Genomic DNA, 24,620 nt, shown 5'->3' on the forward strand with positions numbered 1-24,620 from the left:
TCAGAGATACACCACTTGGTGGTACTATTTGGTTAGATTTCTTACATACCCTTAGGTAATTATTGTGTTACAAATCACTGTACAGCAATACAATACAATGGATAATTATACATAAATGAACTGTCATTGTATTGTTAGCAATTAAAATGGGATTCATTGTTGCTTTCCTCACATTTTGATATATTGCTTTCAGATTGGCTTCTTTGACTAGCCATAGTATTCATGGTATTTATCTGATCATGTGCTTGGACTGGATATGTTAAGGCTCAGACAACAATACTTGTAACATAAAAAGGGACAAAGGTCAATGTCCTACTTCACCAGGGGTCAAGGGTCAGAGGTCACTGGGGTCTACTGGTGAGAAAGCCAATATAAACACAGCAGCAGCCCAGGCTACCATGGCGATGACCTTCCTTACCTCATCTAGCTGCACTGTGTGCAACACTTACCAACCAGATAACATGCAACATGGTCTGGTTCATGCTCAAATTCATACTTACATGATTTATACAAATGGTTGATCACTAGAATAAAGGACACCCTGCTTGCTGTTGATTGATGTAAAAACAAAATACTCCACACAGGTGATAATTCTTTCATGAGACAAGGTGCTATACAGGTGATACACAATATATACAAAAGTATGTGGACACCCCTTCAAATTAGTGGATTCGGTTATTTCAGCCACACCCGTTGCTGACAGGTGTATAAAATTGAGCACACAGCCATGCTATCTCCATTTCCAACAAGTCAGTTCGTCAAATGTCTGCTCTGCTAGAGCTGCCCCAGTCGTCTGTAAGTTCTGTTATTGTGAAGTGGAAACGTCAAGGAGCAACAACGGCTCAGCTGCGAAGTGGTAGGCCACACAAGCCCACAGAACGGGACCGCCGAGTGCTGAAGCGCGTAGCCCCGTAAAATCGTCTGTCCTCGGTTGCAACACTCATTCCTGAGTTCCAAACTGCCTCTGGAGGCAATGTCAGCACAAGAACTGTTGCAGCCGCACACAAACCTAATGCCAAGCGTCGGCTGGAGTGGTAAAGCTAGCCGCCATTGGACTCTGGAGCAGTGGAAACACGTTCTCTGGAGTGATGAATCACGCTTCACCATCTGGGTTTGGCGGATGCCAGGAGAATGCTACCTGCCCCAATGCATAGTGCCAACTGCAAAGTTTGGTGAGGAGGAATAATGCTCTGGGGCTGTTTTTCATAGTTCGGGCAAGGCCCCTTGGTTCCAGTGAAGGCAAATCTTAATGCTACAGCATACAATGACATTCTAGATGATTCTGTGCTTCCAACTTTGTGGCAAAAGTTTGGGGAATGCCCCCGTACACAAAGCAAGTTCCATGCAGAAATGGTTTGTCAAGATCGGTGTGGAAGAACTTGACTGCCTGCACAAAGCCTTGACCTCAACCCCATCGAACACCTTTGGGATGAATTGAAATGCTGACTGCGAGGCAGGCTTAATCGCCCAACATCAATGCCCGACCTCACTAATGCTCTTGTGGCTGAATGGAAGCAAGTCCCCGCAGCAACGTTCCAACATCTAGTGGAAAGCCTTCCCAGAAGAGTGGAGGCTGTTATAGCAAAGGGGGGGACCAACTCCATATTAATGCCATTGACTTTGGAATGAGATGTTCGACAAGTAGGTGTCCACATACTTTTGGTCATGTTGTGTATCTTTACCCAGTAACTTACCTGTTCAACATACATTTCACACTCAGATATACATTTGTATATCTCCTTGATTACATTTAATCACTGGTAACTGATCTTGATCATTTCTAATCTCTTGCCGAAGGATTTGTTTGACATGCATTTGTCAATGTTGACCACTCAATAATTATTACTACACACAAAGTTATGACCTAATGATTGTCATGTGGCTTATGTTATTGTGGTTGACTAAGGAGATCTACAACAATTATTTCAAGGCAGTTGATTGTGTAGTTTATGATTTATCAAATCAAAATTCCCCCGCAGGGCTCAATGTCTTATGCAGAGGACTTGAGTACTGCCATAGATGGAACTTGAAATAAGTTTCTACCTAATCTCATCCACCACCAACTCTCTCTCTGCAGCAACTGAGCCTGGGGAAGAGGTTAGTTTCTACATAGAATTAGGAATTTGAATATTAGAATGGACATGAACCTTCTTATGGTGGTCAAGGAGTTGGTCAACCATGGTTTGCCAGTGCTGTGATAAGATATTGTGTAAAATAATGCACTTACAAGAATTGATCTTTGAGAGGAATGGTTCCATAAATGTTTCCAAATTAACAGGCAATTTGCCAACATCCCATTCTAACAATGCGGTCAACCCACAGCCAATACAGTACTCTGGCTGAAGTCAGTTGATGATAAGACTTTGACAAGTTGTAAATGGAACAAGTATTGATATTGTATCATATAACAGCACTCACAGATTTCTAAGAAAAACAGATTTCAGACATTTATGGCCTGTTTACATATATTTTATACATACAATTGGTATAAAACCTGTATAAACTGTATTTATAATTATATGACAACATTTTAGGTTGATAATAATTCTAGTACACAATTACTGATATATGCCTTACTTTTATTTTCCAGGATTATGCCTCTCCTGCCATTTGTTCCAATAAGACCGGTTTTGATCATTTCTCTCTGACCAATATGGATGCCATTTTTCACCCCATTCTGGAACGTTGAGGGTTTATGACATAGCCCTTCTAGTAATGTAATAGGATCTCTGAGTTTCTACCTGACTGAGACACAAAAAGCTCAATTTCATTTGTTCCCATCTGTTCTGCATTTCAGTGGAAAATACTTGGTATTCCTGGAAGGCTCAGCATCGTCTGCCCGTTTCAGTTTAGCTCTTTTTGGGCCATTAATTTCTACATCAGAACCACTCTGAGCTTGGCAGCTAAGGCTGAGAAACATCATCTTTAGAGGCTTGCACAGTGCATACTAAGAACACTGTTAAATGACTATTTATCAAAATCAGCATGTATCACGTCTTTGATTTTACAGTCTCTACCCTATATCTTTGATATCAGCTATGATTATGATGTATCTCTTGGAATCATCCGTCTCGGCTTCTAACGGGGTATGAGGACAAACCAAAGGGGATGGAACTAGCAGACAGACAGACAGACCTAAGTTCAAATACTACTTGAAATCCTTTCCAGTACTTGACTGAGCTTGTCTGTTGCGATGAAATGAAAAGAAAATGATTTCAACGATTTCAAATAGTATTCGAAAACCCAGGTCTGGCGGACAAACAAAACATTAACTGTAATTCTGATCACCTCAATAAGATTCCGGACGTGGGAATTGAGTGTGATCTGCACAGAGCACACAGGCAGTGGGGAGAGACACAACAAACAAAAAATAACACACACGTACACACAAAAACAACAATTATGAGACAACAACAAGGGTCTGCATCTGCACAACACATCCTCATGTCACAACAAAATGACTAACTCAATAAAAGACACCGGACGAAAAGGAACCAAACGCTAACAAACAGAAACAGCGGTCACGCAGAATTCTCAACCACGTTGTGGTACTAGGCGGACGTGCACGCGACGCTCAGAATACGCTTCACGCCACTACGGTCATGCAGTGTTACGGTCATGCTTACCAGCTTGAGAGAAAGCTTCATGGGTAGAAGAGAGGCGAGAGAAACGGCAGGAGGAGCAGGAGAGAAAGAGAACAGATAAAAGTCAGACAACGGCAGAATAACACATAGCAATTGGCCACCGCGGTTCCTCCTGGTACTGCGTGCACATGTACAGCATATCGTCAGTTGTTGACATGGATATTGAGAAGAAAAAGCAGTTCCTTAGTCAAACTTCACCATATGAGGAAAATAATTGGGTGTTTTAAAACCTGGAAAGGGGAAGGTAGAATCTTGGATGCCTTGTATATGATAAGATTGCTGCGGTCATTGGATTCGGAGATGTTCGTCTTGACCAAGGTGATAACCAGAGCTTTCACAACTGAACAGCGAATGCATAGACCCATCAGGTATGAGAGCAGTTGTGAAAAACGACAGATCAGATACGTGAGGCGCAACAGGTCTGAGGCTCTTTGCAGATGCTGGTTCGTTTGGACTCTCCCACAGTTTGTTCTGATTACAATGGAAAACAAAATCTGCAATACCTCAGCGATACGCTATTCCAAGATAATACCCGGTCATTCTCAGGGCTATCTATCTCCTTATGTAACGTATGGCTCTAGTTAACTCTTTTCTCATCTGGTGAAGTTCAACGTCAGGTTTCAGGGATGAATGACAAAATAAGAGTTGGGTTTTAAAATGACTTGAGGTGATGACAAGGAAGCCAACTCACAAGTCTAGACTGCACAGGACGGCGAATGAGAGCGAGCAAAGTGAGAGAAGGAGAGACAGAGAGAGAGGTGAGTCGAGACACCCACTGCAGGAAAACAGGAGGACAGAGGATTGGTGATAACACACCCCTCTCTGTTCTCCCTGTACACCCCCCCACCCCCCCCCCCCCCCCACACACACACACACACACACAATGACAGCATTTAACAGCAGGGGGCGGTGTGTCACAGTAAAGCATGATGACAGTTCACATGTTCACATAGAGACAATATGTTTCAAACAGTGACATTCGCTCATGGGAGAGGTGAGCCTGAGTGCCAGTCTGTTTGGGCCAGTCTGAGTTGTCAAGAAAGCACAAACAGACTGGCACTCAGGCTAGGGAGAAGTTGCTCATAGATTCAACGCTATACCGGGCAGGATACATGCCCATGAGCACAAGTAATCAGGAGCTAGCAGCAACCTTCTTTATCAATGAGTTCAGTGAGATCAAACTACAACCACAACCACTTGGTTCATCAAAGATTCATGATTAATGATACTTGTTTGATTGAAAGGACAATTAAGGCAAATGATGGAAGAAGAAAAATGAGAACTGGAAAAATGTAAGAGGTTGCTTCGGTTGAAGTGCACATATAGTGATTGCACTCTTAAAGATCGTTAGAGCTTATTGTGAGCTCCATGGTTATAGAGAGGAGAGATACTTTTAACACCCACTGGGTCGCTCCAGCTTTAATCCTTGTAATGACTTATTATGAGGACGTAGTTTGTGGGGAAACAAAGGAAAGAGATACTTCAACACACACTGGGCCGCTCCAGCTACAGTGAATGACCTGTAATCCAGTTAACAGCTCAAAGGCTGCACTCGGGGGCCATGATGAGGCCAGGCTATACTCCCTTTGGTCCTGTAATCAAGTCATTCACCTGGAAGGGCCTTCGATCAGCCTCCCCATCGTGCCTAATTATCCCTCTCTACACCTCTCGACGTTGAAAATCGTTCTCACTGTGATATTTCCGTTAAGAACTGCTGGTGTAATAGACAGGGGAGGCCTGTTGTTCACCAGTATCTGTTGTAGCTGAGTGTAGTGTATAGGGTCAACATGTGACTTGTCAGACATCTCAGACAGATGGGTATATACAGGTACATGGTATACAGATAGGCTATGGTGCCATGATGCCAGCACACAGAAGGAAGCGCTGGAGGGGTGAATTCTGGGTAGACTATACCCCCCAAAAGTGTTATGAGCACCACAACCCAATGTTGTGAACCCCAGAAAATAAGATGAAGGAGCAAATGGTGGGGGAGACCATCATTCACCATGCTCCAATCCCACTTCCTTAGTTTCAGGGTAGTGCTTGTGACACTTTGAGAATTGAGCCCCTAAAAAATGTGCACTGCAGCAGGAGTCCAAGGCGATTCTGGGGTTGGTGGTGTTGCAACAGAAAGCGCCGCAAGCTGAGATGTGGGACAGGAAATGAGGTCATCCCTGGTTCTGATCATTTGCATAGTGTGGTCTTATGACAGGGCAGAAGGGCCATGTGAAATACAGAGAGGCAGTCACAGACACTAGCCTCATTTAGAAGGAAATGAAAATATCTAAAATGGCAACTGTGTCTGACTGGAAATAAATTATTATTTCTATGTATTTTCCTTGTTTTTGAAAGAAAAGCACATTTTTTGTCCATTAAATGACCATCAAATTGATCAGAAATGCAGTGTAGTCATTTTTAATGTTGTAAATGACTATTGTAGCTGTAAACGGACAATTTTTTTATGGAATATCTACATAGGCGTACAGAGGCCCATTATCAGCAACCATCACTCCCTGTGTTCCAATAGCACATTGTGTTAGCTAGTCCAAGTTGATCATTTTAAAAGGCTAATTGATCATTAGAAAACCCTTTTGCAATTATGTTAGCACAGCTGAAAACTGTCGTGCTGATTAAAGAAGCAATACAACTGGCCTTCTTTAGACTAGTTGAGTATCTGGGCAATCAGCATTTGCGGATTCGATTACAGACTCAAAATGGCCAGAAACAAAGAAATGTCTTCTGAAACTCGTCAGTCTATTCTTGTTCTGAGAAATGAAGGCTATTCCATGCGAGAAACTGTTCCATGCGCAAACTGGCTCTAACCAGAATAGAAAGAGGAGTGGGAGGGTCCGGTGCACAACTGAGCAAACGGACAAGTACATTAGAGTGTCTAGTTTGAAAAACAGACGCATCACAAGTCCTCACAAGAAGGCCAGCATCCCAGAGTCGCCTCTTCACTGTTGACATTGAGACTGGTGTTTTGCGGGTACTATTTAATGAAGCTGCCAGTTGAAGACTTGTGAGGCGTCTGTTTCTCAAACTAGACACTCTAATGTACTTGTCCTCTTGCTCAGTTGTGCACCGGAGCCTCCCACTCTTCTTTCTATTCTGGTTAGAGCCAGTTTGCGCTGTTCTGTGAAGGGAGTAGTTCACAGCGTTGTACGAGAGCTTCAGTATCTTGTCAAATTTCTCGCATGGAATAGCCTTAATTTCTCAGAACAAGAATAGACTGATGCGTTTCAGAAGAAAGTTATTTGTTTCTGGCCATTTTGAGTCTGTAATCGAACCCGCAAATACTGATGCTCCAAATACTCAACTAGTCTAAAGAAGGCCAGTTTTATTGCTTCTTTAAATCAGCACAACAGTTTTCAGCTGTGCTAACATAACTGCAAAAGGGTTTTGTAATGATCAATTAGCCTTTTAAAATTATCAACTTGGATTAGCTAACACAATGTGCCATTAGAACACACAGGAGTGATGGGTTGCTGATAATGGGCCTCTGAACGCCTATGTAGATATTCCATTAAATTTTGGGGGGGCCATTTCCAGCTACAATAGTCATTTACAACATTAACAATGTCTACACTGTATTTCGGATCAATTTGATGTTATTTTAATGGACAAAAAATGTGTTTTTCTTTCAAAAACAAGGACATTTCAAAGTGACCCCAAACTTTTGAACGGTAGGATATATACTGTCAGTGTATCATCATGATATGAGACTACTGTCTGTGCTGCACATGGCTGAGACACAAACACATATTTCCTAATTAAGGCACGCACGCACGCAATGGCCAACATACACACTTACGACATATTGTCTGGCCTCGAAAGCGTACGTGGGTATGCCCTGAGTCCTCCAGTCTTTGTGATAACAGAGCGAGAGAGGGCGAGTAGGAGGCTGCTGCCATGGTTATGAGAGAGAACAACACAGCTTCATCAATTAGCACAGGGCTACTAATGAGGCTAATGGGTTCACTCTCTCTCTCTCTCTCTCTCCCGCACACACACACTCACTCATTCAGTAACTTACATCATCCATCTCTCTTTCTTTCTGTGTTTTCTCACAGAAACACTCTCTGATGATGCTGTTATCATTTATCCTTGCTATATCACACACACACACACACACACACACACACACACACACACACACACACACACACACACACTCTCTCTCTCGCGCTGTATATCTGGCGTTGGATCAGAGGGCTGGCCCCAGGGGGCTGAGGAATGACTGGCCCTCCCGCTGAGGGATGCTGGGTAAAGCATCCCTCTGCCGTGCAGCTGTTGGCCAAAGACTGAACCCAGAACCCGACCTACAGACACAACTAGCATGATATTAAAACACACACTCATATCACATGTTATATAACCTGTCATAAGGAAAGAAAACTGACATTGGCTATCTCAAAGCCATTGGCCCTCTCAAAGATATCACATTTCATAACAAATATTTTGCTCAGTCAATACTGAGGTTTATTAAAGTGTTCATATTTTCACTCACTAATAGCACCTGTACAGTGTAGTCCTGCACTACGATATCGACTAATAACTTGGTTCGTGTGACCATAGAATTCGGAATTAGAAAACTACAACGGACATGAATCTTCTTACGACGGTATAAAAGGTCAGCCAATTTGGTAAGGGAGTTGGGCCAGCCAATGCTGTGATGAGATATTGTGTAAAACTATGCATTTGAAGAGTATCTGCCCAGTATGTGTGTTAGCTAGCCAGCCAGCCAGTTCAAGTGGAATGATTTGAATAATGTTTCAAGTTACCTGCCAATATAACATTCCATACAAACAATGCAGCCATACCCAGGCTGAAATCATTTGATGACAGGACATAGACAAGTATTAATGCAACAAGTACTGTATCATATTATGAACACAGCTTTCCAAGAAAACAAACATTGGGACATTTACGGTCTATCTACATTTATATTTTAGAGGCTATTTATACAGGCAATTTTTTTAGAAACCTGTGTAAATTGTATTTCTAATTACATGACAATATTTTAGCTTGACAATAATTCTATTGCACAATTACTAATATATCAAATGCCTTACTTTTACTTTCCCGCATAAGTAAAAGCAGGAAATGCATCACCTATCCCGCTAGTGCCATTCATTCCAATTAGACTGGTTTGGATTTCTCCCTGACCACAATGGACGCGATAAAGAGGTCAATGGGGCGTAGAAAAAGGACGCGGGATTGGCGCACATTCAACAAATCTGATCTAACAAAGTGGATATTTGTCACATCCGTCAGGATTGATGTGTTGTAACAGGCCCACAATGTGCTTACTTCAGTTAGATTTGGATATTTTGGCCTGTTTTCGCTGCATGACATTTAGAAGCTGTCCCTTTTCAGGTTTAGAAGACGTGACTGTTTAAATGCTAACTCCCGTTCGTATAAGCTGGTAGCATAGCTAGCATACCTGAGCGGCAGGTAGCCCGGCGGTTAAAAATGTTGGGTCAGTAACCAAAAGGTTGCTGGTTCGATTCCCTGAGCCGGCAAGGTGGGAAAATGTGCCCATCTGCCCTTTGAGCAAGGCAGTTAACCCCCAATAACAACTGTTCCTCGGGCGCTGATGATGTTGACTAAGGCAGCCCCCCTGCACCTCTCTGATTCAGAGGGGTTGGGTTAAATGCGGAAGACACATTTCGGTTGAATGCATTCAGTTGGACAACTGACTAGGTATCCTTTCCCTACAGAAACCGGTGGTGGTAGTTTTTAACTGTAATGCAGTTGATTGGTGACGATGGCATGAACATGTGTTGGGGTTGACATCCATACAAGCAATTTACCCCAATTTTTACCTCAACATAGTATGAAATACACATGTAAACAATAACCGAAATGTAGGTTCATTTTCCTGTGACGCAATGAGGAGATTCAGGATCTTCCCCCATGCATTACCATGGCATTTCCATTGTTTTGGTCGAGTTCGATTCACCTCTTTACCGCATGAATGGCTGCCATTGTCATACCATGCTGGAACTTTGAGGGGTTTGACATAGCACCTCTAGTAATTTAATAGGATCTCTATGCGCGTGACCACAGTGATAGAGGGCTTCTTTAAGAGGCCTTGTGGATTACTATGACACTGAGGTGCTGTGCAACTGAGCAGCTGTTTAAAAGCAGGGCAGGCAATATGGCCGCCCGTTCCAGCTCGGGCAGAGCAGACGGCTCATGTTTGAACTGACTTCTCTACTGCTTTTAAAATGAGTTCCTAAAAGAAAAGAAAGTTTAACACAAAACTGATGTCTACGAGTGTTCTTAACAACGTTAATATACACATATACAAAAACAACAGAAATACTTTATCAATATGGATCATGAAAAGGAGTGAAGAGGATGTTGAGAGATTCATATTTAGCCCTATACATCTTAAAACATAGGCAATGTCGTGCTCAATACGTGGCCCTGCCCGACCAAAACAAAAACCTGACCTTTTCCCTTTCTTTCTCTTCATTCAAATGTTAGAGAAAGGTCATACGGGAATGAACTAATATGAATCTGCAACATTAACAGAAAACAATGCTTCAGATATAGAACTACCCTGGCCTGCCAGTTTAGAAGACGGCCATTAGCCCACTTCCTGTTCGGGAGATGTTCACTTCCTGCTAGATTTGCCCCACATCCTCCTTCTCCTGACCTTCAATAATTTAACATTGTTTTTACTACTACTACTACTATTGTTCCTTTGCTTTCACAGACATCATACGTTGTGGGTCGAGCTATGAGAAATATATGGCTCTAGTGCATTCTAACTGTTGCCCTTCAAAAGTTACGAACCTAAAAAAACACTTTATTAGTTGAGGCCGGAAGGAACACGTGAGCAGCTTAGCACGTTCTTGTCGTCAAGAGGGAGCTCTGTCGGCCCCGTGGGCGTGATCTGGACAGGGATCATGATTCTGGCTTATTTAGGAATAGGAACTCGACATGACACCAGATATTTGCAGCATGTGTGTGTGTGTGTGCCTGCAGATAAAGAGGGTGTGTTGAACCCCAGGGACGTCTAAAAAAATCCCTGCTGCAAGCCAGGCCCGGCCCGACAGACTCAGTGACTCAATCAGCCTATAGCGCCAGCGCAACGTCCTCATCAATACACTGGGACTTTTGACTTTATGCATAACCTTAAGACGTTATACCGTTACTGACTTTCAGTTCGACCCAGATAGGCGGAAGGGAGAAAGTCATTTTTGACTAAAGAACAAAACTTCATCCAGATGCTTATACTCTCCCTATTGCTACGCCTAGCAATGTATTACTTGTGCTGTCTTTCATTGCACCATCATGGCAACTCTCCAAGGAGAGCTACAGTGTAGTAGGATACCTACTCATGTCTGTCACTGGGAGGGAGCTCTGATGAGACACTGTCATTGTGTGTGAAGCAGATTCAGAGGTCAAAGTGGAGATTGAGGAAACGGGTTTGAGAGTTCATGGGTTTTTGTCTGGAAAGGCAGACAGACAGACGACTGAATATGTGATTCCGCTAGCGCAGAACTATGGACGCATGCTAGGGAAGCGGAACACAGACACAGACACAGGCAGAACGCCGTATGGAGGAGGCTGGAGGATAGACAAGAGTTGTCCTAAATAGATTTGGACCAGCACATTTCATTGTAAGGTTGAGATGTTGTCTCTGGCATACTGGGAAATCACGAAGAGCTAATTGATAGCCAGTTAAAGATTATTAAGAGATACATGAAGAATATACTGGAATATAACCTCCCCCATACAGCGACGCCACAGAGCTCAGAGACAGGCGAGCACACACACATGCACGCATGCACACGCACACACTCACCACACTCTCACAGACACACAACCACAAACACTCACAGCGCGACACACACACTTACCCCTCGCCTCAGGCTCCGGAGGCAAGTCATTTTGGGTTTGGAGGCCATGAACTCATTGAAGCGATTGGAGAGGGGCTCCTTGTTCTGCTTGGGAGACTGGGGGTCGTTGGGAACAGCAGAGGGTGAGGGGGGGCTGGAGGCTGGGGGGGCAGGGGGGGGCTGGTGCGGGGACGTTAACAGGGACATAAGCTACCAGTATGAGAGGGAGCCATGACGGAGGACAAGAAGAAGAGGAGGAGGAGGAAAAGGGGCAGAATCAAAACGAGAGGACAAAAAAGGAAGGAGGGAGGAACACAAAAGGAGATAAATAAGGGCCCAAATAATGTTAAAAACAGGTAACAGAAAAACCCAACGGGAACAAAGACAACCAAAAGAGATATCAAACACAAACAAACCCAGTGTCATAAGTAACCAGCTGTTATGTGGTATAATCTTGTCAGACAAACAAACGTGAAGTAAAAACAACTTGTCAAGCGACGGTCGTAACATTTCTAAACAGAGTGAGTCAGAAGTGTTAATAGAGTGTTATTACAAGGTGCTGCAGCTGCCACACATTTAAACAGACAGCTTTACAGGAAGCACATGCAAGCTTCCATTTTGTAGCAAGTGTTTTTTTTTTCTGTGGAAACGTCATCACATGCGAGCTCGTGGACTAGAAATTCACCATATCCTCCGAGATGTGACAGCGGCTGAATTTCAATCACAGAAACCTAACTCCTGCAATCCCAAACCACTTGACGCTCAATTAATGAGCTATCAGCCCTTTGGGAGCTAGAGAGAGATCTGCAATTTGTACCGACATTGCTTTGCTACTCAGTGAGAGAACATGCATGAAAGCGCTTTGGATACCCATCTTTTAAAACCAAAGTTAATGAAACGTAAATCAATCAAATAAATGGTTTGCTGCTCTTTTAATTCAGAGAGGAGTTCTAGTTGGACATATATATTCTATATATAGCAAAGGCTAGGATCTAACACGTGTCTTCCGTATCGGCTCTGCTCTGATACAAATCTCACATGTTTTCACTGTGCAGGTAGCCTACTTGTTAGAGCGTTGGGCCAGTAACTGGAAAGTTGCTGGATCGAATCCGCGAGCTGACAAGGTAAAAAAAATGTTGTTCTGCCCCTGAGCAAGGCAGTTAACCCACTGTTCCCCGGGCGCCAAAGACGTGGAGGTCGATTATAACAGCCACCCGCACCTCTCTGATTCCCTGTATGTGTGTGTCTGTGTCCTTCCAGAACATTCTGTTCCCCTAAAGGCGTCAGAATGCTTTGGTTTGAACGAATGTGCTCGTATACTCCCTTTTAAGACCTTGGCTTGAAAAACAATAGTACTGTTTGTCCCTCTTGGGATGCCGTAGCCAGTATACACTTTCTCAAAATAGTCCGAATTAATCTAAGATAACTGAAAGAAATCTGTCATTAATTTTGACGTTTTTGCAGAGGAGCTCCTGGTCGCGCAATTTTACATCTAAGATGTTTGGTGCAGTATTTCGCGAGTGAAAAAATGTGCACGAAAACGAGTTGTCTCTCCTTGAATGACTTAATTGAAGAATCCCTACTGTTGACCAATCACCGGCGAAGGGGCGTAGACTTCGGCGAACAAACTTGGGCTTGCCTCAAGAAAAAATATTGTGTGCACGAACAGCAGAAAAACATACCTTGCCGAACACCAAAACAAACAGAAACGTCACAAAATGTTATCATAATGTACGCTCAAACTGTTTTGGATGGGAAGCATCCGGACGCCTTCACACTCTCAGGGTACAGTATGTGCGTGGCCTCACAAAAAAGGTAAGGACAAACACCCTGCCATTAGTTGTCCCTTACGCTTTAGAGTCTCATAAATATAACACACTAACATTATAAGAGGACGAACACCAAACAAACAACACACATCATGCTCAAACCGCAGGGAGTCGGCGCTAGTGAGTGACATGCACATCCACACGCCACACACGCTCACACACACACACACCCTAGCTCTATCATGAAGTGACACCATTAGGTACGAATGGTGCCACTTCCAACCTTCGACTCTCATCCCAAATGACCCGTGTTAGACAGCCTAGCCATACAGAACCAAGGGGCCGTGCTGTGGGAGAAGAGGCCATTCCAGACAGACCCCCCCCCGGTGTAAGAGGAGGGTCAATGAAGGAGACTGTTATTAGGCTACAGGACAGACAAGTCAGTGTGCAGGGGAGTGAGTTAATCTGTCCGGCCCAGAGAGAGGGAGTGGGAGGGAGGACTGGGAGGAGTGGTGGGACTCGGTTATGGAGGATGCATTAGTTGGTGGTTGTTGTTGTTATGTTAACACGTTAAAGTTAAGAGTTGGTTGGTGGCTCAACGACAGTGAGGATGATGATGATGACCGGTGAGTAACCAGCGGGGGGGGGGGGGGGGGGGGGGTAAAGGGTGGCAAATAATAACACTGACAACACTACTAACGTACTGTAATCACAAAATCACTGCAAAATTACCAGAACAATAAATAACAACCCGACAGAACTATAATGACAACCCAAATGAAACATTAAAGTCACATTTTACTGACACAGTAACACCAAGACCTACAACAATGTCCCCTGAAGTCACAAGACCTCACCTGAGGTCACAAAACCTCCCCCCGAATCTAGGCTTGACCTTCGAGTATGTGTGTGTGAGAGAGTGTGTGTGTGTTACCTTGTTCTTGTTCTTAATGAAAGGCCACAGTTTGCCCTTGCTCTTGCCCCCGCTGGGTCGTTCCTTGGCCTCTCCTCGTGAGTTGGACAGGCTGGTTTCAGAGACCGTCCTCTTCATGGACTGGCCTGCCCCATAGTCCTCAAATTCTACGTCCCCCGGGGGCTCGAACCCAGACTTATACGACTCCACCACCTGCTTCGAGTCCTGGTGGGATGGGGTTAGGTGGGGAGAGAGATAGTAGGGGAAATTCAGATCGTATGGCTAAACAAACATTTGGATATGACCGGATGGAGAAAAGATAGAGACAGGATTGAAACACTGATCTAAAAGAAACTATTCTGTTCACTCTATTTCTATTCCTAAAACCTGATTGTGTTTTCCTCAACCAAGTCCAGAAATAGCATAGGACAGAAATGTTCTAGACCAGGAAGACTTGATTTGTTATTGTACTATTTCCAGTTGTTGTTGTCAGTTCATTACTTCAGCTCAATCAAGATGGATGCAGAGGGTGACCGGAGGTCGGGAGGCTCCACAGCCTGAACTGAGGAAGAGGGGAACAACCTGGAACTGTCACACGGGAGCTATGGTGAAAACACCAGACGTCAGGGACTGACAGTCAGGAAGCAGCTCATTAATCAGCAGGCTGCGAGGTCTTGGATCTCTATCCTATCTATACTGATAAGGTCAAAGGTTAGAGGTCATCAGCCTCTGTTATTCCTATTTTGTTTCCTGGAACAGGCAAAAGCACAGGCCTTAGCTTAGTCATCCCCCTTCCTTCTCTAACCCACACACAAACACATCAAAAGCGGATGATTTTCTATTGCTTGCACTAAGATATGGTCCGCCATCTTAGCATGCTGGATTGAATGCTTGAAAAATCTAATTGTTTTGGCCAAAATCAATGACTCATGCATCAATGACTTGAGATAAAATAACAACATGGGTGTTTGTTATCTGGTTAAGTGCATCAGTTCCTCTTCTCCAAGTTTTGTAGGGAACTGCTAGTTAACTTTGAGTGTGCAGACAATAAACTGGCCAGATCCAGAAAAGCTGCTCCCTCCTGCCATTATGTAGTGTGATACTTAACTTAGCAACATTCTCCATCAGGCAGAGGAGAGAGAGAGCCTCTTGGCGAAGACAGGAGGTTGGCAAAGACAGTTGTTAAATTGTGAGTGTAATTGTGAATTTCCGCTCTCAAAGCGAACCTTATCGCTCTCTCTCTCTCTCTCTTCCACTCTCCTTCTCTATCTCTGTACCTCTCTCTCCTTCACATCTCCCCACATCTCTTTCTCTCCCACACTGCCTGCCTGTCTCTCCCTCTCCCTCTCTGTAGACACATCTCTCCTCTCTCTCTCCCTTACTCTCGCTTCCCACTTTCTCTCATTATTGCTCCTGCTACCCTGCTGTTTTCCCAGCTCGCTCTCTGAAAACATTAACTTTAGGAGTGTCAGGAGACGGGGTCTAAATTAGCCCAGTGGTGATTGGTTGAGTCAGGTGGCTGAGTGAGTGAGTGACAGGGCTCCAGGGAAAGGAGTCACACCAGTTGGAATCCCAGGTTCTATTACGACCGAGCAGATGAGCATTTGAGGCAGATGGGCGAGGCACATACCTCCAGTATTTTTGAATTTAGTCATACAAAGAGCCTGGACTCTGGTGAGGAGCAAATACCATCAACAACACATAGCACCCACATGGTTGTGACTTGGTACAGTACTAAACTCACAATCGTGTGTGCATGTGTGTGTGTGTGTGTGTGTGCTCACCGTCTTAGGCTCAATGGACTCGGCAGCCTTAGTCATTCCGTCTAGACATTTCCCTACGATAGGCAGCACCTCGCGGTCCACCTCCGCGTACGTCTTCATGGACACACCCACCCTCTCGATCCGCCTCTCCTCCATCTCCTGGAGTTTCTACACACCCACACAAGCACGTCATGTTCAGTACGCATAACAATACTATTACACACACCTGCCACAGTAGCCCTGAAGTTATCCCACACGACGCTGCTGAGGGGGTAGGACTAAACAGACTGATATATAAAGACATGATAGGTCAGAAGAAGTCAGGTCAATGCCCCACCAAAAGTTCCGAGCGCAGTGGTTTCAAGAACTTTCCATAGGTCTGAAAATGTTCTCTCTGTCTCTCTATTGTTCTCTATCAAGTGAAAAGGACTGTGGATTCAGAGGTGCTCCACGTTTCTCATTGGCTCTCGGGGAGACATACGAGAATTGGAATACTTTCTTCTTCCACTCGGAGCTACTCTCTGGACGTGTGTGTGTGTGTGTGTGTGTGTGTGTGTGTGTGTGTGTGTGTGTGTGTGTGTGTGTGTGTGTGTGTGTGTGTGTGTGTGTGTGTGTGTGTGTGTGTGTGTGTGTGTGTGTGTGTGTGTGTGTGTGTGTGTGTGTTCGTGCAATATATTGGGGTTGAGAGTGAAGTAATGTATTACCTGGAATATATTGGGGTTGAGAGTGTAGTAATGAATTACCTGGAATATATTGGGGATGAGAGTGTAGTAATGAATTACCTGGAATATATTGGGGATGAGAGTGTAGTAATGAATTACCTGGAATATATTGGGGATGAGAGTGTAGTAATGAATTACCTGGAATATATTGGGGATGAGAGTGTAGTAATGAATTACCTGGAATATATTGGGGATGAGAGTGTAGTAATGAATTACCTGGAATATATTGGGGATGAGAGTGTAGTAATAAATTACCTGGAATATATTGGGGATGAGAGTGTAGTAATGAATTACCTGGAATATATTGGGGATGAGAGTGTAGTAATGAATTACCTGGAATATATTGGGGATGAGAGTGTAGTAATGAATTACCTGGAATATATTGGGGATGAGAGTGTAGTAATGAATTACCTGGAATATATTGGGGATGAGAGTGTAGTAATAAATTACCTGGAATATATTGGGGATGAGAGTGTAGTAATGAATTACCTGGAATATATTGGGGATGAGAGTGTAGTAATGAATTACCTGGAACATATTGGGGATGAGAGTGTAGTAATGAATTACCTGGAATATATTGGGGATGAGAGTGTAGTAATGCTCGTTCTGCTCCTGGTTGAACTTGGTCAGGAAGTTGGAGTATTCACTCTTACTGTCAGCAGCCATCTGGTGTCTCATCTGAGCCTGCTGCCGCGCCTGAGGAGGACAACAAACACAAACACATCACACACACTTAATGAACTTGGTGGCCTCATGACACACACACACACACACACACACACATACAGAGAGATTACTCAAACACACGCACAAGCATAAACGCACACACACTATCACAGGTGCAGGTCTGTGGAGGGAGTATCAGTAGCAGCAGCAGCCATTGGTGATGAGTGAGAAACACACACGTGAACAAGAAAGAACCGTAGGAGCGTCAAATACCCCCAACTTAACCCTTGAATGGGAGGAATGGAATTCACCACAGACTAACAAGTTCTATTTCATATCATCTGTCATGTTGATTATCATGCCATCTGTCATATTGATAAACCATCAACATCGACAAAACAAACATGTCAAGGGACATAGCCAAAGTGTCCTATATCTCAGTCCTAGCAGGAGCATTAGAAGGACAGGGTCCAGTGTCATCCCCCCCCCCCCCCCCCCCCCCCCAGGTGGGAGAGGTTTCATCTCCCCATTCCTCCTCTTACACATCTTGGAGGACAGAGACACAGTCTAGCCCAGACTTCTCCACCCACACATTAACCAAAGTTACACACGCAGCCAGCTAATGGGGAAGGACACAACCTCTTCGCTACCACACCTATCCAGAAGGCCCGTGAATGCGTGTAAGAGAGAGGCAGGCGTGCGGAAGGATAGACACACACCACCATGGCAACACGACTGATGACAAAACCTGCCAGCCCCTTTCACATCCTGTCGACGCTCTAGGAAGTAAACAGCAGCTAACCTACGTATCTCTGTGATACACACGCACGCCACTCCCGCCCCTTCTGTAGAAGACGCTTCAATCTCTAAAACAAATCTGAAAGCTCAAAGCTATTCCGAGACTGAAAATGTCTTACACACATCAATGTACCTGACAGACGAAAATGTGGTAATGGTAGTGTGAGTGTTTTGGGAAAAGAAGAGAATGGACAGAGATAACTTAAGATGCTTTTGCTTGCATAGTTCCATAAGCCAAGCAAGATGTTGATTCATGTGAACGGTATGAGGATAAAGCAAAGCAGAGGTTTACACACATCGAGTGACTGAGATATCAATTCTCTGTTCTCACACAGGAAAAAAAAGAAAACAGGTACAAAGACACCAAAGATAAGTTATTAAAGGTTAAAAAAAATGATAAACTACAATACATAGCTATACAGATATACCTGAGAGGACATATGGACATTGTCCAGTACTGGACAGAGTACAGATATAGAACACTGCTCAATGAGAGTCGGTGTGGTCACTAGCAAGGCTTGAACAGGTGATTGTGTTTTTTGGGGGTGACCTGTGTGTATGTTGAGAAACAAGGCCGAGACTCGAGACGGTGTGTGTGTGTTCCCACAGATAAAACACATGCTCTGCCCAGTGTGGACCTACCTTGTGGGAACTTCGCTTCAAGGTATGGCAGAAAAATACATAACAACGACAAAAACACACACACAAAAGTGTTAGCTACTTCCTGCTGAACAGGACCCAGTTTAGTCGTAGCAGAGGGGTAAAAAACTGAAGTAAAAATACTTTAAAGTACTACTTAAGTAGTTTTTTTGGGGTGTCTGTACTTTACTATATCTTTTTTGACAACTTGAATTTTTACTTCACTACATCCCTAAAGACAATTATGTACTTTTTACTCCATACATTTTCCCTGACACCCAAAAGTACTCGTTACATTTTGAATGCTTAGCAAGACATTAAAATGGTCAAATTCATGCACTTATCAAGAGAACATCCCTGGTCATCCCTACTCACTAAACACAAATGCTTCACTTGTGTTGCGCGAGCGTTGGAGTGTGCCCCTGGCTATCCGTAAATTTAAAAAAAACAAGAAAATGCTGCCGTCTGGTTTGCTTAATACTTGAAAGAAAAGGAATTTGAAATGTATAGTATATAAAGTATATTTTAGCAATTACATTTACTTTTGATACTTAAGTATATTTAAAATCAAACACTTTAAAACTTTTACTCAAATAGTATTTTACTGGGTGACTAACTTTTCCCTGAGTCATTTTCTATTAAGATATCTTTACTTTTACTCAAGTATGACAATTGGCAACTTTTTCCACCGCTGAGTCATAGCTACATGTCCTGGACCAATGAGGATGAGTTCATCCAGAGAAGCTGTGCCAGAACAAGGTAACAACATCATGTTAGGGCTACTTCAACACTGGCATGGTTAACCACAGTAGCTAAACAAATACAGAATCACTCTTTTGTTGCTGAGAATTGTCCTGCAAAGCAGTGTATTGGAGTTTTAAAAACGCTTCTAATATTTGTAATTCCCACTGAAATAATTCCCACATAATAATTCACAGGATTATTTTCATTCAGTAGCAAACTGGCTCAAATTAAGATCCTACATCTGTAGTGGGGACGTGGGGCCATTCCTCAATAGAGAAAGTGGTTGTTTTAAGGGGCTCCAAACCAAGTGGTAGGCCTATCGTGCCTTTTTAGAGTACTTTACAACTGAGACGTGAGGGGCACCGAGCAGTAGACCTTCTTTTCTACCATCTTCAGTGCTTTCCAACGAAGACAACACTCCATAGGAGACTCAGTGAAAAGCTGGGGTCCACACAGAGCCATACGGGGACCTGTCTAAATCTATGCGGCGAAGCAGCCAAACCGTAATTGTGGTATTTTTCCCATCAGTGGAAGACAGGAAGCTGTGAGGTTTGCACCAGCTGCTTACTAAACCACAAGATCCCCCAGCTCAACAAACTCCAGTCTCTCTGATTATACCGACTGCTCTGTGACATGGTCCTAACTGAGACTACACAGCCTTGGACTTCCCTAGTCCAAATATATCCCATGTGGAATGCTGCTATTATCTTAAGTTAAGATTTACAACAGTTTCCCCATTACGGAATTCTCTCAGCAGTGCTTGAGATAACATACCACAAGATAAACACATAAAAACACAATCCAACACTTAGTGATCCAACCATCACCATAACTCAAATCAACATATTCATGGTTGGGGTGGTGACATGTCGTGCCTTCCAATGATGTAATTCTCCAAGGTCTTCGAAATGACCGGGGAGGGAATCTGTCTCTTCAGACAGAGTAGAGCAAGAACACATGGAGGCGTTTGGTTTCAGATGGCTGAACTGTCTGCCAGGATCATCTAGCAGCCTCTTACGTGGCCTGGGAAGCCCTTTCCTAAGTCAATGACCAAAAGCGCCCTCTTTGGCCTCGTGGGTGGAGCGTTATTAATGTTTCATAATAAAAACCTGATGAAAATCCAGTGTTTCTATGTCAAACAGTGTCGTTACATTTCAGTCTTCAGTGATGTATATAAAGTGTAATATTGGGATGCAAACTTAAAACGGAATACATTTCAATCTGACATGGTACAGGTGTCCTCTCCTTTTTAAACCCATAACCACGTGTGTGAGAGGTATACCTTTGTTTCAGAGTCGACAGAATACCAAGAATCGCTCTGTGTGTGATAGATAGAAAGTGATGGATTTTAGTACATGATTTTGTACTAATTGAACTCAGCGTATTCGCAATCTTGTGTCCATGATATTATGTGCCGGCGTGATAGAGAGAGTTGAGGAAAAACAGGTCACATTCAAATAGTAAGGCGCCGTCCACCTCAGCTCTCCGATTCCCAGACCGAAACAGAAAAACACACATTTTCCATCTGATACTATGATCAGAATGATAGCGGGCCGTTCATGATCTGCCACGACAACAGCAACGAGAACAAACGTTGAGTAACTGTTGGAAAGAATAAAGCAACAGAGTAAAAGAGCAGATGCCGGAAATGATGTTAGAAAAAAATAAAAAGAAGGGAAATATTTAAATGAACGTCCCAATGTCAGCTGGGACGTTCTATTATAAAAGAGGAAATGAAAGCATAACTTATTTATGCGTTTCATTTCTCGCCACGTCTTCAGAGAGAAAGTGAATCGGAGTATGTTAAAGGAGGAGAGTAAGGTCAGAGTCAGACAAAAAACCCACACAACAGATACTAAGTCTGAATAATTTAGGAGCTGTTAACACTGCGGCAGTGTTCCATTAGATAGAAAAACACACAACTGGAGAACACAGGAAAGTGTGTGTGTACTGTGTGTGGGGGTAGAGTGTGAATACTTACAGACTCATGCTTATCTATGACCGGGCCTGTTTACCACAAGTGGAATGTTAATGTATCAGAAAATCAACTGGCAATGATACGCTCTACATACAAGACTCCCAAGAGCTATGGTGCCTTCCCTTACCATAACATTATATAGAGTGTCACCAATTTTACGTTGACTAACATCAATCCTCACATGCAGTAAAAACATCCTTGTCATTACTAAAGACGTGTTGGTTTCTCGTAACCAAGCAGGAAATAACTTGAGAGATCATTTCCAAAAACATACACAGTGCCCCTCTTGTTTCCCAGACTTGGTTATGTGTCTGTTTTTGTTGTTGAGGGAGAATCCGGGCTGATGTTGTATCTCAGTTCCGTTCCTGTCAGTCCAGTTCTGTACAGTGCTCCTCTGGTCCGAGCCAATGGTCTGAGCCCATCCATCGTGGCTGTTTGGCTGTGAGTCAGTCTCAGTGGGGACATAGAGGCTTCTTGTTCGGGCCTGTATTAGCATCCTAATCGGATCTGAGCCATGTCAGCTCTGAGCCTGGGTCGCTGCTGGGCGGACTGCTGATGAAGCAACACGCCGGGATGGTGGCGGTGGGGACCCATGATGCCTAGCAGCATGGCGTGCGGCACTGTGTGGGTTAAAGGCAAGGACGTCAGAGGCTATCCCGATTCCCGACCGATGATTCGGGACACAGGAGGTGGCGTCGACCCAAGGCCCCAAAGGCTTTTTTATAAAAGGCCACAAAGTGTGGTGACTGGTGAGATTTGCCAGGGAGAGCAGAAACACAAATATACAGATAAACAGACAACACATTCACACGACTCAAATACTACTTTTCCCAGCACGCATGGAGGGAGGGTTGGATAGAGATAACAATGTACACACACACACAAACACACACACAACCCTTCCCCCAACCCACACACGGACACAAAGCTGGTTGTGCTGCCAAGCGACACGGTAGACAGGCAGGCCACAGTGACTGGCTACTCTGCTTCTGGCCTGGCCAGCAGTGATAATGAGGACTCAGTCAGTCCTGCTATCAGCCGTGGTGAGAAGTGGGAGATCACTGTTACTGTGCTGCTGCTGACTGAGAGAGACAATGCCAGCCGGTACAGAAAGCCCTGCAGCGAAACAAACTGTTACTGATGCATCACCCTCATGGGGTGGGTGAGAGAGGGAGAGAGAGAGAGAGAGAGAGAGAGAGAGTGGGTGTGCTACAGTACAAAGAGAGGGATTGGTCGGGTGGTGAGCAGGAGAGTGGTGAGCATCTGCATTTGGTTGGTGTTAAACAGGAGAGTTTGTGATTGGTTTGTGGTAAGCGGGAGAGCAGTGACAGCACATACCTTCTCCACGTCTGCCTTCGTCACATTGATGTCGGCGTCCATTCTCTCAAAGTACTGCTGCGCCCTGTCCGCCTCTTTACAGTCCCTCTCGAACCGCCGTTTACTCTGAGGGGAGAAGTCACAGTTCATTTAGATGTCACTTATACATATTATAGCCTAGATATGCTCACTAATACAACATCACCTCAGTCTACTGTGTATATTATGCTACAGACTTCACTCAGATACAGTATGGCCTAGACATGCTCACTAATAATATAGGCTAATATACATTTGCCCTTTGGAAACTTGGGAGAACGGAGAGGGATTGACGTCACACAGAGTGGACGTCATATAGTTTCAAATTATATGCCATAGACGTCAGTTATCCTACATTGGACATGCAGCTTCTGACACAGCCAGACGGTCTCTCTCTCAAAGTCAAGTCGGTCTGAAGATTAAATAAATGTTCACGGAGGCCGTTTGTGCGCAAAACCATCCCTTCTTCCATCCCTCCCTCCATCCATTCGCTCTGAACAATTAGTGCTTGTTCTATGAGGGTGACCTCTGATCCCCGCCTAGCTGCTCCAAGCACAATGGGAACATTGAGGATAGAGAGAGGGAGGAGAGCTGCCATGTTCTCTCTCTCTATATACAGTATATGTTTTCCTCTCTCTATGTTTTCTCCCTCCCTCTCTCTCTCCCTCACTCCTTCTCTCTCCATCTGTTTTCCTCTCTCTCTCTCTGTTTTTTCTCTCTCTCTCTGTTTTCCTGTTTTCTCTCACTCCCTCAAAGGACAACCGCACCGTGATAGGGAATGCCCTGCAGACTCCAAAAAAATCACAGGGATAGGCTCTCCTTTACAGAGAAAAGAAACACATTGACACTCCTTCCACTCCTTTCATCCACTCCTTCATTTGTTGGCCTCTCCTGCTTCACTACTTGTGGTCAGCTTGGAGAGAACCCTTTATTCCAGGCTTGTCCAGGAAAAATGCTTGAGGAATGCACAATCATTCGCTGCAGTGTCCTTGAAATTCTACTCGACAAAGCTGTTCTGAGATCAGAGGTTCTCGATAACAAGCTTCAGTGTTTATGAGAGCCTCGGTCTGAATTGTTAACCTGTTAACCGGTTAATGAGGGAATATCTTAATCTGCTTCCATGCATTCTGACCAGTCTCTGGCAGTGCATTTATCAAGGCTAATTGGTCAAATGTTATGATGAATTAAACCTTTGATACGGTCACGCCCTGACCGTAGAGAGCTTTTTATGTCTCTATTTTGGTTTGGTTAGGGTGTGATTTGGGTGGGCATTCTATGTTCATTTTCTATGTTCTGTATTTCTTTGTGTTTGGCCGGGTGTGGTTCTCAATCAGAGGCAGCTGTCTATCGTTGTCTCTGATTGATAATCATACTTAGGTAGCTTTTCCCCACTGATGCTTTGTGGGTAGTTATTTTCTGTTTTGTGTTTCTGCACCTTTTTTTGCACGGTTTTCGTTCATTCTCTTTGTTATTTTGTATTTAGTGTTCAGTTGAAATAAAAAGCATGGACACTTACCACGCTGCGCTTTGGTCCACACCTTCTTCAACAGACGATCGTTACAGATACAAATCTACTTGTCCAGGAGGCATAGGGCACCAGAATTTCACCACCTCCACTTCACTTCTTAATTTGATCTAATTTCAATCTCAATCTGAGAAGGAGTTAATAAATTGTGTTGATAAATTGATAAACTTTGAGATCTGCTGTTCTAGTCTAGACAATCTCTCTCATTCACAAGAAAGGGGCCATCGTCTCGGTTTAGTTTCTCATCGGG

General features: G+C 43.9%; 1 protein-coding gene across 27 annotated transcripts in view; it reads right to left on the minus strand.

Moving 5' to 3' along the window:
* The window catches only part of LOC129863727 (formin-binding protein 1-like), a 100,947-nt gene that overhangs the window by 8,526 nt on the left and 67,801 nt on the right, over window positions 1-24,620 (minus strand). For 4 of the 27 annotated variants that reach the window (XM_055935928.1, XM_055935927.1, XM_055935924.1 and 1 more), the window contains exons 6-14: window positions 22,828-22,932; window positions 18,771-18,785; window positions 17,232-17,360; window positions 15,964-16,110; window positions 14,201-14,404; window positions 11,519-11,707; window positions 7,456-7,548; window positions 3,627-3,641; window positions 3,289-3,324 (exon numbers count right to left, since the gene is read on the minus strand). In XM_055935928.1, the coding sequence (XP_055791903.1) occupies window positions 3,289-3,324; window positions 3,627-3,641; window positions 7,456-7,548; window positions 11,519-11,707; window positions 14,201-14,404; window positions 15,964-16,110; window positions 17,232-17,360; window positions 18,771-18,785; window positions 22,828-22,932 (933 nt within the window). The other 23 variants (XM_055935936.1, XM_055935937.1, XM_055935938.1 and 20 more) reach the window with 20 other exon arrangements.

The sequence above is a fragment of the Salvelinus fontinalis genome, chromosome 10 (genome assembly GCF_029448725.1).
Source record: "Salvelinus fontinalis isolate EN_2023a chromosome 10, ASM2944872v1, whole genome shotgun sequence".
In the NCBI taxonomy this organism is placed as follows: domain Eukaryota; kingdom Metazoa; phylum Chordata; class Actinopteri; order Salmoniformes; family Salmonidae; genus Salvelinus; species Salvelinus fontinalis.